At 41.6% G+C, this 16883-nt stretch overlaps 1 protein-coding gene across 8 annotated transcripts in view; it reads left to right on the top strand.

Annotated features, from left to right (window-relative positions):
- BTRC (beta-transducin repeat containing E3 ubiquitin protein ligase) overlaps nt 1-13966 on the top strand; it is a 154422-nt gene extending 140456 nt beyond the window's left edge. For 7 of the 8 annotated variants that reach the window (XM_032491064.1, XM_032491063.1, XM_032491060.1 and 4 more), the window contains 3 exons: nt 206-284; nt 7489-7681; nt 9333-13966. In XM_032491064.1, coding sequence (XP_032346955.1) covers nt 206-284; nt 7489-7650 — 241 coding nt within the window. In that variant the 3' untranslated portion in view covers nt 7651-7681; nt 9333-13966. Of the gene's footprint in view, nt 1-205; nt 285-1720; nt 1732-7488; nt 7682-9332 lie in introns of those variants that run through there. The other variant, XM_032491065.1, reaches the window with a different exon arrangement.
- Nucleotides 13967-16883: the final 2917 nt, after the last annotated feature.

The raw sequence follows: 16883 nt of genomic DNA, 5'->3' as shown, positions 1-16883 counted from the left end.
TCTTCCCCTTTTAAGACCAAATAACCTCTACCCAAGAATGAATGCAAGAACCAAGTCTCCAAGTTTTTGTGCATTCCTGAGAGCTGCATTTATCCTATAAACTATCTTCACTGTACATCTTTATTGCCATAACTTTTTGCTTTTCTTCCTGTGTTCTGTTAATTTTGCTTTTAGCTATGATTTTTGTCCCCTTTTTGATCTTTAGAAAAATTAAAGTGTGGGATCTTGTAGCTGCTTTGGACCCCCGTGCTCCTGCAGGAACTCTCTGTCTACGGACTCTTGTGGTAAGAGCCTTGTTGTTTAGAGGGGTATGGAGAGCAGGAAGGGGAAGAAATTACATTGATATGCAGTGGAGTACAGATCTGGATTTGATCGTTAGAACTTCACAAAGCCTACTGCTAAGTGGAAAGGCAACCAATACATGACAATAAAATATGTTTATATAGCTGCCTTTCATCCAGAAGTGCTTTAGAGACTGTATATGAAAAGGAATGTGGCAGCTGTTTAACAGCTGCACAGCAACTCTACACAACAATTTAGTACAGGAAGTGAATAAGAGTTCTGTATCCACCAGAAACAGTAGGGGGTACTTAGGGAGAAAGAACATAATTAGTCAAATTGGAACCTGTCCAGAATCTGAGGACCTGCACACCTGTGCCTGCAAAAAGTGCCATGGGAGTCTGCGTGAACCCCCTGGTCAGCCCCTCAGTTCTGCTTCCTGTTTAAAGTACGCCGCCTCCAGCAATTTGAATCTTGGCTCTTTTGTTCCTCATATACTCCCTTGCCTGAACATCCTGACATTTGGGGAAAGAAGTGACTCAAAAGGAAGAATGTCACCTTCGAAAGCACCAGTTTCTTTGTCATAGTGTTCACCAAAGGCCCAGATTGAAAAGTGGCCAAAGGTTGAAAGCTGTTTCCATTAGAAAAAGATTAGATTGGGCACCAGGGAAGACAGACTCTTTTTTCACAACTCAGGTAAAAGATGAGAGCAAGCATTTGAAGCCCAGTGTTCTGAATCCTGACTCTTGACATTTAGGCAACCTCTGCTCTGGAGAAGAGAGATGCATTGCTTGGCTTCCTTGTTAAATTTAAAGCTCATTCTTTCAGTGCCAAACCTGCTTTACCAGCATTTTTCACACATTTTTTTTTTAATGTGTACTTTCATTCATTTACAATTGATCTAAGTCTGGTTTTTGAAGTATCATTTACATACAGCAAAATTTGCCCCCCCCCTTTTAGCGTATTTCTATGAATGTTGCAGTTGTGTAAATACCACAGTCAAGATATAGAACATTTCCATCGCCCCAGAAATGATGCCCCTTCGTATTAATCCCTTCCCCCAACCCCTAGCAACTATCCATCGGATTCTGCCCCTGTAGTTTTGCTATCTTATGAATGTCATATAAATTAAATCATAGGGTATGTAGCTTTTTGTATTTGGCTTTTTTCACTTCGTTTGAGGTTCATCCACATTGTTGCATGTATTAATACTTTGTTCCTTTTTATTGCTAAGTAGTATTCCATTGTGTGGATGAGCCACTTTGCTTATGCACTCACCAGTTGAAGGACATTTGGAATGTTTCTGGTCTTTGGTGATACTGAAAACATTGCCATACCGGCTTGTGTGTGTGTGTGTTTTAATTTCTCTTGGGCAAATATACAAGTATGATTTCTGAGTATATATTTTATTTAAAAGAAACTACCAAGCTATTTCCCAAAGTAGCATTCTGGGGGCTTGCAAATGCAAATCATTTTATATTTCCACTAACAATGTATAAATGTCCCATTTGTCCACATCCTTGACAGGACTTGGTGTTGACAGTTTTTAAAAACATTCTAGCCGTTTGAGTGAGTGTGTAGTGGTTGTAGTTTTAATATGCATTTGTGTGATAACTAATGGTGTAGAACTTATGGTGTGCTTATCTTCTTTTGAAGTGTCTGTTCAAATCTCTTCCTCATTTATTTATTGAGTTGTCTTACTAAGTTTTTATTTTTATTTTTTAACGCCTATATTGTGGTATATGGTTCCTGAACGGTAAACTACTCATATTTCAGATGTACAATTTGATAAATGTTGATAGGTGTATATACCCATGAAACCACCATCACAATCAAGATAACTTACATTTGCATCACTCCCCAAGAGGTGCAATTTTCAAACTCCCAATTTATCCCTTCCCACCCCTTTCCTCCCCAGTAACCATAAGTTTATTCTCTATGTGAGTCTGTTTCTATTTTGTAGATGAGTTCATTTATGTCCCTTTTTTAGGATTCCACATAGAAGCAATGTCATATGGCATTTTTCTTTTTCTTTCTGGCTTACTTCACTTAGAATGACGATCTCCAGATCCATCTATGTTGCTGCAAGTGGCATTATTTTATCCTTTTTTAATGGCTGAATAGTAATCCATTGTATATATATACCACATCTTATTTACCCAGTCATCTGTCGATGGACATTTGGGTTATTTCCATGTCTTGGCTATTATAAATAGTGCTGCTGTGAATATTGGGGTGCATGTGTCTTTTTTGAATTATATTTTTCTCCAGATATATGTCCAGGAGTGGGATTCCTGGATCATACAGTAAGTCTGTTTTAGTTTTTAAGGAACCTTCATAACTGTCCACCATAGTGGCTGTACCAATTTACATTCCCACTAACAGTGTAGGATAATTCCTTTTTCTCCACACCCTCTCCAGCATTTATCATCTGTAGACTTTTTGATGATGGCCATTCTGACTGGTGTGAGGTGATATCTCATTGTAGTTTTGATTTGCATTTCTCTAACAGTTAGTGATGTTGAGCATCTTTTCATGTGCTTATTGGCCATCTGTATGTCTTCTTTGGAGAGATGTCTGTTTAGGTCTTCTGCCCATTTTTTGGGTTGCTTGGTCTTTTGATATTAAGGTATATGAGCTGTTCGTATAGTTTGGAAATTAGTTGTTCATTCACATCATTTGCAATATTTTCTCCCACTTTGTAGGTTGTCTTTCGTTTTGTTGATGGTATCCTTAGCTGTGCAAAAGCTTTTAAGTTTAATTGGATCCCATTTGCTTATTTTTGCTTTTATTTCCATTACTCTAGGAGCTGGTTCAAAAAGAACCATTGCTGTGATTTTTGTCCAAGAGTGCCTTTGTTTTCCTCTAGGAGTTTTATAATATCTGGTCTTACATTTAGGTCTTTAATCCATTTTGAGTTTATTTTTGTATATGTTGTTAGAGAATGTTGTAATTCAGTCTTTTACAGATAGCTGTCCAGTTTTCCCAGCACCACTTGTTGAAGAGACTGTCTTTTCTTCATTGTATATTCTTACTTTCTTTGTTGTAGATTAATTGACCATAAATGTGTGGGTTTATTTCTAAACTTTCTATCCTGTTCCCTTGATCTATGTGTCTGTTTTTGTGCCAGTACCATACTGTTTTGATTACTGTAGTTTTGTAGTGTAGTCTGAAGTCAGGGAGTGTGATTCCCCCAGCTCCATTCTTTTTCAAGATTGTTTTAGCTATTAGGGTTCTTTTGCATTTCCATCCAAATTTTAACATTTTTTGTTCCAGCTCTGTGAAAAATGTCATTGGTTATTTGATAGGGATTGCATTGAATCTGTATATTGCCTTGGGCAGTATGACAGTTTTAATATTGATTCTTCAATTCAAGAACATGGTATATCTTCCCATTTGTTTATTGTTGTCTTCAGTTTCTTTCATCAGTGTCATACAGTTTTTGAAGTACAAGTCTTTTGCCTCCTTGGGTAGGTGTATTCCTAGGTATTTTATTCTTTTTGGTGTGGTAGTAAATGGTATTTCCTTAATTTCTTCTTCTGCTATTTTGCTGTTAGTGTATAGAAATGCAACTGATATCTGTATATTAATTTTGTATCCTGCAACTTTACCAAATTCATTGATAAGTTCTGGTAGTTTTCTGATCATTTCTTTAGGGTTTTCTATATGTATTATCATGTCATCTGCAAACAGTGACAGTTTTACTTCTTCATTTCCAATTTGGATTTCTTTTATTTCCTTTTCTTCTCTGATTGCTATGGCTAAGACTTCCAGAACTATGTTGAATAAAAGTGACAAAAGTGGGCATCCTTGCCTTGTTCCTATCTTAGAGGAAATGCCTTAGCTTTTCCCCATTAAGTATGTTGTTAGCTGTGGATTTGTCATAAATGACTTTTATTATGTTGAGGTATTTTCTGTCTATGCCCACTTTCTGGAGAATTTTCATCATAAATGGATGTTGAATTTTATCAAAAGCTTTTTCTGCATCTATTGAGATGATCATATGGTTTTTATTCTTCAATTTGTTAATATCATGCATCACATTGATTGATTTGCAGCTATTAAAAAATCCTTGTATATCTGGGTTACTGAGTTTTTAAAAACAGACTTATTGCGATATTATTGACATACAATAAATGGATATATTTGTTTTGTACCCAAATTTATTTATCCATTTGCCAGTTGATGAAAATTTAGGTTTCTAGTTTAGGTCTGTTACAAATAAAGTTTCTATAAATATTTATGTGCAAGTCTTTGTATGAACATACACTTTAATTTCTTTGGGGTAAATCGTAGGAGCCGAATGGCTAGGTCACATGGTAAGTGTATGTTTAATATTTTTAGAAACTGCCAAGCTGTTTTCCAGACTAGCTGTACAGTTTGACATGGTAGCACAACCGTGCATGAGACTTCCAGTTACTCCTCACCAATACTTGGTGCAGTCTTTTAAAAATTTTAGTCATTCTAATAAATATGTCATGGTATCTCATTGTAATTTTAATTTTACATTCCTAATGTTAATAATATTGAGCATCTTTTCATGTGTTTATGTGCCATCCACATAGCCACTTCGTTGAAGCGTTTGCATGTGCTGCACATTTTTTTAATTGAGTGGTTTTCTTATTACTGAGTTTTAAGAGTCTTTTACATAGTGAGGATATAAGTTCTTTATCAGATATATAGTTTGCAGATATTTTCCCCAAGTCCATGGTTTGTTTTTTCATTCCCTTTAAAGTATCTTTTTGAAAAGCAGAAATTAATTTTTAAGTCGATTGTGTCAAGTTTTCCTATTAGGGATTATGTTACTAGCTATTACATCTTTAAAAGTTCTTTGCTTAATCTAAAGTCACAAAGATTTTCCCTTCTATTTTCTTCTAGAAATTTTATGGTTTTAGGTTTTACATTTTGTTCTGCAATTCATTTTGAGTTAATTTTTGTGGATGGTACACGGTATAGATCAGAGTTCATATGGATATCTAGTTGTTCCAGCTCCACTTATTCAGAAGACCGTATCTTTTTTCTTCTTCAAAAACCAATTAACCATATATATGTGGGTCTACTTATGGATCTGTTCAGTTCCATTGATCTTTTTGTCTATCTTGATGCCAACGTCATACTATCTTGGTTACTGCAGATTTTTAATGACTCTTGAGGTCATGTAGTGTAAGTCCTTCAACTTTGTTCTCTCTCAAAGTTATTTTCCTTTGAATTTTCATGTGAATTTTCGAATCTGTTTGCCAATTTCAGCAACAAAAAATATCTGAGATTTTATTGGGATCATGTTGAATCTAGATCAACTTAGCAAGAATTAACTTCTTAACAATACTGAATTTTCTGGTCCATGAAAAATTTATCTCTCCATTTTTTTAGGTCTTTTAAAATTTTCAGCAATGTTTTATAGCTTTTAGTGTAACGGTCTTACATATCTTTTGTCATTATTTATTCTTAAGTATTTCTTATTTTTTAATGATATTACAAATGGTATTTTAAATTTTTGATTTCTGAATTATTCATTGCAAGTATATAGAAATACACTTCTTCTCCAATCTGTGTTACTTTTCATTTTTCCTTTTTGCTTTATTGTACTGACCATCAGTACAATGTTCAAAAGAATTGGTAAGAGTGGATGTCTTTATCTTGGATAAAACTCATTTGGTCTTTTACCATTTTACGTATACTTTTATATAGATGTGTTAGCTATAGGTTTTTCATAGACACATTATCAGGGGATTAGGAGGTTCCTTCAGTTCCTAGATTGCTGAGAATTTTTATTAGGAATGGATGTTGGTTTTTTGTTAAATGCTTTTTATCTGCATCCAATGAGATGATCATATGGTTTTCGCCTTTATTCTGTTAATTGCTATATTACATTGATTTTTGAATGTTAAACCCAACTTTGTATCACTGCAGATCCCATGGACTGAACACTCTGCCCCCAAAATTGATAACCTAGATGAAATGGACCAATTCCTTGAAAAATATAATCATCCACAATTCAGAAAGAAATAGACATTCTGAGCAAGACTATACCTATTAAAGAAATTGAATAAATAATTAATAACCTTCCAAAACAGAAAGCACCAGGCCCAGATGGGTTCACTGGTGAATTCTACCAAATGTTTAAAGAAAGTATACCAATTACCTGTCGTCTCCTCCAGAAGATAGAAGCAGAGTAAATACTTCCTACGTCATTCTATGAGACCGGCATTATCCTAATACCAAAACCAAACAAAGATATTACAACAAAAGAAAACTCTAGGCCTGTATCTCTTATGAACACAGATGCTCATCTAATGAGCTCATTTACCTCTTGTAAAGAATGTAAAATAGTGCAGTAGTGCAGCCTCTATGGAAAAAACAATGGTGGTTCTTCAGAATATTAAAGGTAGAATTACCATATGATCCAGCACTCTTACTTCTGGGTATATATCCAAAAGACTTGAAAGCAGGATTTATAAGAGATATTTGCATACTCATATTTGTAGCAGTATTATTCACAATTGCCAAGAGGTAGAAGCAACCCAAGTGTCTATTGACAGATGAATGGATAAAGAAAATTTGTTATATATATACAGACTAGAATATTAGTCAGCCTTAAAAAGAAAGGAAATACTGTCACATGCTACAATGTGGATGGAACCTGAGGACATTATTTTAAGTGAAACAGGTTTATACCTGCTTATAAGAGCCAATTGTTAGATTTCCATGAATTTTGCAAGCTGGTTGACCTCACATGGGCAACTCAAAATTGGCCAGGATAGAAATTTTTACACCATAAAATGTGTAAATGCTTTTACAAATTTGGGAGAGTTAATTGACTAATATACACCAGCACACTACTTATCAGTCCATGGCCTCTGATTGTGAAAGAATCCTAGAGATACAGAGAAGAAGATAAAGCCAGGGAGGTAGTGAGGAATGTCCTCTTTCAGCCTAAGTCTAGGAAAGTTAGTGATGAGAAACTGGCATACTATTTGACATGTGTCAGCTCTAGTGATTACTACTTTGGATGTGAAACTAACTACCTGATATTTGACTTTTCCATCTTGCTTTTAATCCAAATGAAGGTTTTCCCCTGTATTCTTGAAACAGGTAAATGGTAGAGAAAACTATCAGCATAGCCTTTCCATAGACTCCTTTTGACATATTGCTGAATTTGTGTCCTTTTAATTTTGAGTAGTTCAAAAGTTTTGTTTTCTGCTTCTTTAGGAGCATTCTGGAAGAGTTTTCCGACTCCAGTTTGATGAATTCCAGATTGTCAGTAGTTCACATGATGACACAATCCTCATCTGGGACTTCCTAAATGATCCAGCTGCCCAAGCTGAACCCTCCCGCTCCCCTTCTCGAACATACACCTATATCTCCAGATAAATAATCATACACTGACCTCAGACTTGCCCAGGTATGAAAAAGAATTGTGTACATAACACTGTGGGTAGGAGATGGAACATTGGCTGTAAGGTATTGCAAGTTCATGGACCCTTCTCATTTCCTTTATATCTACAAGTCCTGTGGAGCAGGGGAAGCTGACATCATGAGACACGGCTGCACACTGGACACTGCCTTTGAGTGAAGTAGCCAGCCTCAGTTCTAGCTAATTGAACTAGATCTACATGATCCTTGTGTAGTAGAACTAGTATTTCTGCCCCAGTAACCCAGTAGGATTAAGAAAATAAAATGAAATTTGAATCAGTTTCAAAACTAAGAGTAATGACCCCAAAGCCTTTGGCTTTGTAATTCCCGGGTTAAACTGGTACCTATCATGGAGACCCTTTAAACCAAGCAGATAATCTAACGTGTGAATGGAAAAATCTGTTGATAATATCATAGTGACTTCTCACAGCTCTGCTTTATGAGTGTCATTTGACTATAAAATGTAGCTTTTTTATGCTTATCCCCAAGTCCCCACCCCCTCCAAAAGGGAAAAGTATTGCCTTTTGACCTTGGAAGTGGCTCTGGAGTTGGTGAGAACTCCATGTATTCTCCCACTCAAGTCTCCATCCTCTCTTTGGAGCAGGAAAATATTCCTAATATTCATCTTTATTTATATCCATGGTATATTCAGATCATACCTGGTATCCTGACCATTTCAAATACAGGTTACTATTGGCTTGGGAAATCTGTACTGTCTACTGGGGATTGCTGCCATTATTATGACTTTTTGTTTCCCTCACTTACCTCTGTTCTTGTGGCAGAAGTACGCATTTAGTACACTTTTCTGCACATCTTTTTACTGTGGTTCTTCTGAATAGGGTGGTTTGTGCCCTGCTGGGCTCGCTTCAGTGCTCACTGATCTCATGGAGGACATGCTACTTCCTGCAGAGGACATGCTACTTCCTCAACCAAAATACACAGGCCTGCATGAGAACCCTAGCCTTGTGCCCTTGGGCAAATAACCTCCCAAAGCCTTAGTTTCCTTGTTAGTACCTACCACATAGAGCTTTTGTGAGGATTGCCTTGAAGTGTTAGGTATAAAATTCTTAGTGCTTAGTTTAGTACAGTGCCTAGCACGTAACAAGCCCTCAGTAAAAAGTGGCCATTAGTATAAATGTTACTCGTCATGTACCCATCCCCTCCTTTTGCCAGAATTTTCTCATCCTTAGATTTCTATGGCATTTTGCCATTTTTAATTTCTAATGTCCTCCAGCCAAGCAGCCTGGCAGCCTCACCCCACTCCCCTACTTTTGTTAGTGGCACACTGCATTCGTGGCCCCTAAGGGCCAGAAGCTCAGAGCTGTCGTCGCCTGGTCTCCCATTACAGGGAGCAGCTGAGAGCTTGATGCTACACCTACCGTAGTCATTCTTAATCTCTGGACATCAGAGTCACTCTACTTGAGCACTACAGCCGTGATCATGTCAGTGAGCTCTGCCAAGTCCCCAAACAGGCCACATCACCTTTGACAGAAGCTCCTGCATGGCATGGACAGAGAGCAGGCATTAGGAAGGACTTCTGAGCCTTTCTCCCAACCGACAGCTAAGTTAATATTCTTTTCCTCTTAGAGAAAGTGAGAAATACAGGGAAAGGGACTAATGACTGCTCTGTTTTCACACAGGACTCATTAAAGTTGCGGCATTTAACGTATCTGCCAATACCAGGATGAGCAACAACAGTAACAATCAAACTACTACCCACTCTCCCCGGGCTAGCCGAGGAGCGGGGCTTTAAGACTCCTGTTGGGACACAGTTGGTCTGCAGTTGACCCAGGATGGTCTACTCAGCACAGCTGACTGCTTCCGTGCTGCTATCAGAAGATGTCTTTTATCTTTTGTGAATGATTGGAACTTTTAAACCTCACCTCCGCTCCCCTCCTTCCTTCCCCTCTGCACCTGTTTTTTCCTCATATGGTTCCAGACAAAGATGACTTATAAATATATTTAGTGTTTTGCCAGAATCTCTCTTGCTTTGCCATTAAGAAGAACTAGTTTCCCTAGGTAGCCTACTGGAAGAGACCCACTTCTAGGGGACAGGGGATACAACTTCAAGCCAGACAGCACCCAGTGTATCCCTATAAACTGCAGAAATGCCCAGCACCTGGCAAGATCTGCCCAGCTCCACTGTGCTTAGGAGGAGACAGTTGTCTGTGTAGCCTCTGAGACAAGAAAGAAAGAAAACAGAAATGCACACCCTGGAAGATCTGGGCCTCTTTCCTTCCATCTCTTTCTCCATTTCTGCCCCTTTTCCCCTTTCCCCCACTCCCCTTCAACATGTTTCTCTGCTCCACCTGAGAAGAAAGAATATGAAGAAAGTATCCTCAGTTAGCATGAGGCAAATGAGAAAATGCAATACTTAGAAGAGTTCATTGCTGTTCAGTCAAAAGTTCAAACCCAGACTTTTGCTGCAAGAGACCCTATATGGCAACAGTGGATTCTCAAAATGGTATTCATCATATTTGCAACTCTTCTCTCTCCTCCTAATACCCCTCACCCTGCAAAAGGGGGGCCAGAAATTTCCTGGGCTCCATCAATGGCTGAATCTTTTCTGGACTCAGCAGTCTCCTCGATTCCATGTAGAGTGTGGAAGGGAGTTGCTGATTGCATTTCCTCTCATTAACAATTAGATGTGTAATAAAAAGCATTGTACTTCATCTTAAATCACTGGTAAGGCTCAGCCTACAGAAAGGATTGAAATGGCCAGAGCCAGTCGCTTGGTCCATTCTGCACAATGGTTCACATCTCTGATTTCCTTATCAGAGCCTGTGAGCACCCATGCGCCTGAATCTTTGTCAAGACCATGATCAGAATAGCTAACAAGCTGGTCAGGACTAAAACGTAATGTCTTTTTCATTTAGGCCAGTAAATATCATCTCTCAAAAATCAAGCTAATCATCTCAACCTTGCACTGCAGAACCTTCCTTCTGCTTTTCCAAACCTGGTATTTATAAAAGGCAAAGCTGTCAGAGAGAGGATCAGGGTGAAGTTTGGCACACAGGGTTTATTAATGGCTCAGAAACTGCCTTCTCTTTCCTTTTCTTCCTCCTCCTGGCGTTATTTTTACTCTCCACTCTCCCCAACCAATAAAATTTCTCTGGCAGTTGATGAGCAACATAAACAAATGGACCTCAGCGAGGGCCAAGGCTGACTAGCCACTTGAAAAGCGGCTGTATGGGCCCTGGGGGTAAGGCACGTGTGCTGCCCAACCAGGGAGCACAGGGAATACTACCAGTGTGTGCCAGGAGTGGGCCTCCACCAGCCATCTCGTGTGGCAGGGGCACACCCATCAAAAGCCCGGAAGTACAGGGCAGTCTCAAGTTTCCCTTGAAAGCTGAGCAGACAGGCCCATTGTTCCATTCCTAATCAAAGCATTTGAGTAAAAGAAAGCCCCTTTTTAACCAGCTGCTGTAAAAACTTCAGAATGGAAACGAGTTGCAGGTGACCTCAAAGCCAGACCACCTTTAGTTCAGCAGGACATGGGAGGGGGAGAGAAAGCCATCCTCACTCTTCCCTCTGCTTTGCAAGTTATCCTCTTCCCAAGATGTGCCCAGACTGAATGTTATTACATATTTAGAGGCAGGTTAGGCATATGCATTTTTCCTTTCCTGCTTTATGAGTGCTTGTAAGCTTTTAATTCCAGATTATATTCAGAAAATATTGCCCAGTATGATATGTCATTGCCTGGGAAATCTTTTGAGTGTAATTCCCTTACCAACTACCCAAATGCTAGAGAAATGTTTTCTATTTAACCACTCACTATCAGGGTTCTTTGTCTGTTGTGTTGACTATTAATGACTTTTTGATTGGTTAAGGTTTTTTGCTATAGATGAGGCAGAGGGCCGTCAGCCTTGAAAAATACACGTCATGCATTAAAGAGGCATGGATTTCAAGCTGTTTCAAAATATTGTCCAATAGCCATAACTTAACCAGCCCTTCTCTTATATGCTGCTATTCAAAAGTGGGAGCTGTGGAATATTCATTGGTGCCCAGGGTTCTGCTCTCCCATCTAGGTTCAGTCGAAGGTATACTGTTTCTATACCTTATCTAGTCCAGTACATCATAAGTGAGATTGAGGGTTGGACCCTGCGGTCTGGAGCCATTAGCTCCATCGAGGATATTCTCCAAGTTGTCCTCTGCTGCTGATGGAAATGGAAATGAAGTTAAGTGGTCTGAAAAACTTGAGTCAGTAACATTTCTCAGCTCTGGGGGTCATTTACCAGTTCATTGTAGAAGAAATAATCAGGTAAGTAGTTCATTTCCAGAGAAGGTAAACCCCACTTACAATCTCTGCATGATTTCAGTGGGAATTGATTATCACTAATCCCCAACTGGGCTAGAATAAATGTGAAGTTTGACCTTTTTAAAAAGAAAAGAGAAACAAAGTAGTCTCCATACCTCTAAAGGAATGGCAGAAAAGGAGCTGAAGATATCTCTGGGCTCTGAGCTGAAATGTCCCCATTGTAGATTAGTCTCTTCTCGCTAAAATTCCTATGTGAGCCTGAAAGAAACATTTCTTAAAGATGAGAGGAAGCTTGTTCAAAGGCAGGTGAAGAGCGCTTCAGGCCCCTGTACCCAGGAGCTCTGGGCACGTGTGAGTTCTCAGTTCACGTTGGGGCTGCTTGGACAAAACCAGCATGACTTGCTTCACGTGTGTGTATTTCCACTGCTGAGAACATCCTTTTGCTTTTTGTGTGTGCAATTTGAAATTGGATGTGAATTGTAAGTGGGAGGCCTTTTACACTTGTCCCTTGGCAAAATTCTGGTGACTCTTCACCAGAAACCTCAGAGACAGGGACTCTGTAACTCTACTGGCAAGTAATAAGCTCTGGCCCTCATAACTTGTTTCTGGGAAAGACCCTGGGACCCCTAAATCATTCTGTTTTCTGCTTGAGTAAGAAAAGTGCTTTTTATTTTTCTTTTGTAATATCAAAAGCTGAAGAAAAGAAAATATACACCGTTCTCCTTTGCTGTCTCCTGGTACCCATCGGTCAGAACACCTGTGGTTGGTCTGTTCCTTACTTAGCACTTGGTTGTATGTGGAAACACAGGGCCTGAGGTGGAGTGGTGGGGGAAATAATTAGGGCAATTTGTTCTTCCCTAGAATTAGACTAGACACCTTGGTGTTACTGACCTTCTTGGTGTCTTAGATGCTAATACCTTCCTGCCTGGAGGAGAGCAGCCCAACCCAGAATAGTGCAGGCTGGGAGGCTAGGCTGCAAGCTTGATTCTGGAGGAATCCAGGGTACTTCCAGGTGGAAAGGGGGATGCTTATAGATGCCCACCACCTGTTTGATAATCAGGTTTACCTTATGACTTCATAACATATTTCTCATCTCCTCCTCCATCTCTATGAGTTTAACAGACTTCCCACAAGCTGGAGAACATGAAAAGGTGCCCTTGCTTCTCCTTGCCTTCCTCTCTTCCCTCCTAGAATAACCCTCACTTCCAAGTGTACCCAAACCTGCAGACTGAGTTCATCTCCTCGGGCTTCACCCACACAGCTGATTGCTGGCAGACCACAGCCCCTTACATTATCCACAGTATCATAATCAGTGCCAGAAAGACAGCTGTCTCTTAGAGTAAAGCTGAGTTTTGCTTCTTGTTATTTTTACCTGTAGTTCATGTGTGACTTCAGAATCCTTGGAACCAAGGAGAGAAACCAAAAAAGCATGATTATGGCTGCCTGGTTTCAGGTGGAACTTAATGCATTGATACCCAGAAACCTCTTCTGTTGGAAATTGAGTACCTGTGATCTAAAGTTTCCTAGAATATGTGCTCTCCAACCCACCCAGCTGGCCCTCTCAGTTCCTAATCGGTTGTGTGGGTATTTAAGAATCAGTGCAGTAAACAGCATTAAAAGTGTTACCTCCCCTCTATCCTTTTCCCTTCTTGGTCACTGTTGCAAAAGACCAACAGGAGGGTCAGGTCTCTGGGTACCAAGGACACTAACATTATCCCAAGTCAGTGATCACTCAAGCCCACTGCAGACTATTCTGAGGGTTGTTCACTGGTCTCCACCTATGGGGCAGGCCTGGCAACAAGTGTGAGCCTCCCTGAGAGCTTTCGGTTGGCTCAGCCTTTGTTTTCTAGACTCTTCAGTACTGACTGCTTTGACTTTTGTGATTATGTTACGGTGATGTGTAGTCAATGTACCAATATGTTCACAACCTAGAATCATGATAATATAGTGTGTGTTTTTTTTTTTAACTGTTCAGAAAAAAAGTAACTTAAATTACAAATATAAGATTAAAGTGAATTTTCTGGGTGTCTTGTCTCTTTACCCCAACATCAAGAGGACAGTGACTTTCTCAGTATAGAAATTGAGAGAATGCACAGATTTTAAGATGATCTGACATGAAAAAACAGCGTTGAGAGAAGTCAGGGCCAAATGGTGTGAATTGGGGTCGGCAGACAGTTAGTGTTCTATGTTGAGTTAAAGTCAAAGTGACGTCTCATTTGGGAACTGGTCATCATAGCCTCAGCCTGCCAACTTGATCCCAGAACTTAAATTTTCCTCTGCCTCCTTAGTAGGTAAGAAGACTTGGGTTTCCCCTGCATCCCATTTGATCAGTTTCTAGATGGGAGAGCTTACATTTGGGAGCAATTTTCAGATTCCAACAAGCTAAAAATAAAAGGGAGCATTGACTGGGGAAACCCACCGCCTTTCCCTCCTTAAATCAGACCCAGGGAGACAGGTACAAGGTTGCAGCCAGACTGTCCTCTTCCTCCTCTTCCCCTCTACTGCCATCAGCAGAAACCTTGGCAAAATTAGGCCATTTTTGTTTTAAATCTATGGGCTTGTAGTAGTGGTTCTCCCTGCCTGATCAGGCTCCCTGGCTCTATCTCTCCCCTTTTGTGCCGGGACTGACCATTGTGATCACTAAAGCATTCTCAGACTACTAGATGATGGGGCTGCAGTGCAGAACTATCCCTGCCAGGAGGCATGTCAGAGCATCAGGTGCACCTGGCACTGCAGATGAGGAACCTGAGGAACAAGGAAAAGGGCTCCCCACACTGCCCGAGACCACACTGTCATCTCCTACCTAAGAGACCATTGAAGCCACTGGCATCTACTCACTTGTCACTTGCAGGCTGGACTCCTGAGCCCAGCGTTGAGCTGAGGCTGGTCCTGGGGTGATTATGGGTCTCACCTTGAAACCGGTGTCAGATCCAGGAAGTCTGGGGCCCTTGGAAGACTTGTCCCTTAAGTCACCATTTCCTAAAGCCAGGCTGGGCCTGGAATCCCTCTCCCTTGAAACCTATAAGCTGTGCCACCATCAGCAGTGACTAAGGGAGGAGACCTCCCTTTCTGATTGGCTCTTGCCAATTAAGAGCATTTTATTAGGCTGCTAATTAAAGGCACTTCGTTAGCAGCAGGAGAGGCCAGGTGGGTGCCTGGTGAGATGGAGTGTAAGACAGGAGAAATCGTTTTCCTCCCCCCTATGGAAGCAGAGCCTCTCAGGGAACCCTCTCAGTCCCCCAACCTCTCCTGCTGCGCCTACCACACCCCTTGCTTTCAATTAGTGGCTCTGAGGGGAGTGAGGTCATTACCAAACCCAGGTGGAGAGCCCTCCCCTGCCTCAGGCCAAATGAGACCCTTAGGGGCTGTCCCAGTCCCAGTGCACGTTTACCTCCTTTAGAGTCTGGGCCCATGGAAGGAGAGGTCCAGGGAATTGTGTGTGTTCTCTCTGCCGGAGAATGGTCCGTTGGATCCCCAGTCGCTCAGACTACTGCTAACTTGGTCACATAGTGTGATTCTCCACGCCCTCCTCCTCACCAAAGGCTCAGGAGGTTATTAGGAAATAACGACCTTTCTATCACTTTGCAAGAGCTGAATGCATTTGAACCCAGAGTAGGTCCAGGAGGAGGGGCTGATGGTTTTACAATCCCAGCCATGCAGACGCTGAGATTCCTCTGCTCCAGAGCTCATCACACATTTGAGACACTTGCCCTGCCTGGTCCAACTGAGCCCCAAGCAAGTTCCCTTCCTCCAACAAAAGAGGGCCTGATTACGACTTAGCACATATGGACTGGAATGCAGTCAGATACCCCCTGTCTAGAACCTTCCCTGTCCCATCTTGCTGCCCTCCTCGCCCCCCTCACTTAACTGCAGAATTAGCACCAGTCCAGGCTCGGAGGGCAGATTTATGGCTAGGCCTGCCTCTCTCCATTTAACCCGAGGCCAGCCCAGGCTCCAGACACTAAATTAGATTTTTGACAATTAGAGAGACTAATGGGCACATAGCCATCCCCAGAGCCACATATCCAGCAAGACCGTCCTTTAATATCCACCACTGGCTGGCCAGTCCCTCCCTGACCTCCTCTCTCCCCTGGTGAGAGTTTCTCTCTGCCCTGTATCTCTCTGCCCAGGCTCTGCACACACTCCGGAAATTTCTCTGATTTTTCTCCCTCAATTTCTTTCCCTCTCCTTCCTAGCCCTTGCTCAGAGCCAGCTGTGCTCTGGTGCTCTGCCCCTCCTTGCCTTCCAGCCACTTCTCTCCATCTCTGCCTTCCCCAGGGCCATCCCTCTATAATCTTTCCATTGGCCCCTAGCAGACTGCAAGCCCCTTGAGGGCAGGGGTTTGTGCCCTACCCATATCCTACATGCTCAGCAACCAATAGGTGCTTAATAAATGTTTGTCGTTTCCTAGGCTTGTCTCCCTGCCTTCCTCCTCTGAGCCCCTGGATCTCCAAGGCCTGCCCACACTGCTCTCCTGGCCCAGGCCCAGCCCTTGCTCTGGCCTGGCTCTGCTCCAGCGTGGGCTGGGTGCTCCTTCCTTGCAGCCCCTCAGCTCTGGACAGTTTTGGGCTGGGTGGGTAATGAGATTGCAGTAAGTGGTGTTGGGTTGGGGGGGAGCTGCTCACATTCACTCAGGCAGACTCATAGCTCTGTCAGGCTGATTGGTCCTGAGTGGAGGCACAAACGGCCCCCCACGGACATGCTGAGATTGGTTATAAAATTACAAGCATTTGTTCTGCTGTCAGTGGCCTTCCCTCCCTCCCCTCTGCCTGCCTGCCTGGGCTCCCCACTGTCCCCCACCCAGCCCTCTCTCCCCTGGGGTCAGTCCACACACCCTGAAGGACCCTGGCCAGGGGCCACCACAGCAGATGAGGCCAAGAGGCTAAGACCACCGAGCTCCCCATCCAGACAGGCCTGGGATTGTCACAGCTCA

Source organism: Camelus ferus, chromosome 11 (assembly GCF_009834535.1).
Source record: "Camelus ferus isolate YT-003-E chromosome 11, BCGSAC_Cfer_1.0, whole genome shotgun sequence".
Classification (NCBI taxonomy): domain Eukaryota; kingdom Metazoa; phylum Chordata; class Mammalia; order Artiodactyla; family Camelidae; genus Camelus; species Camelus ferus.
Note: the sequence above shows the minus strand (reverse complement) of the source record. Positions and strands in the feature narration are given on the sequence as shown.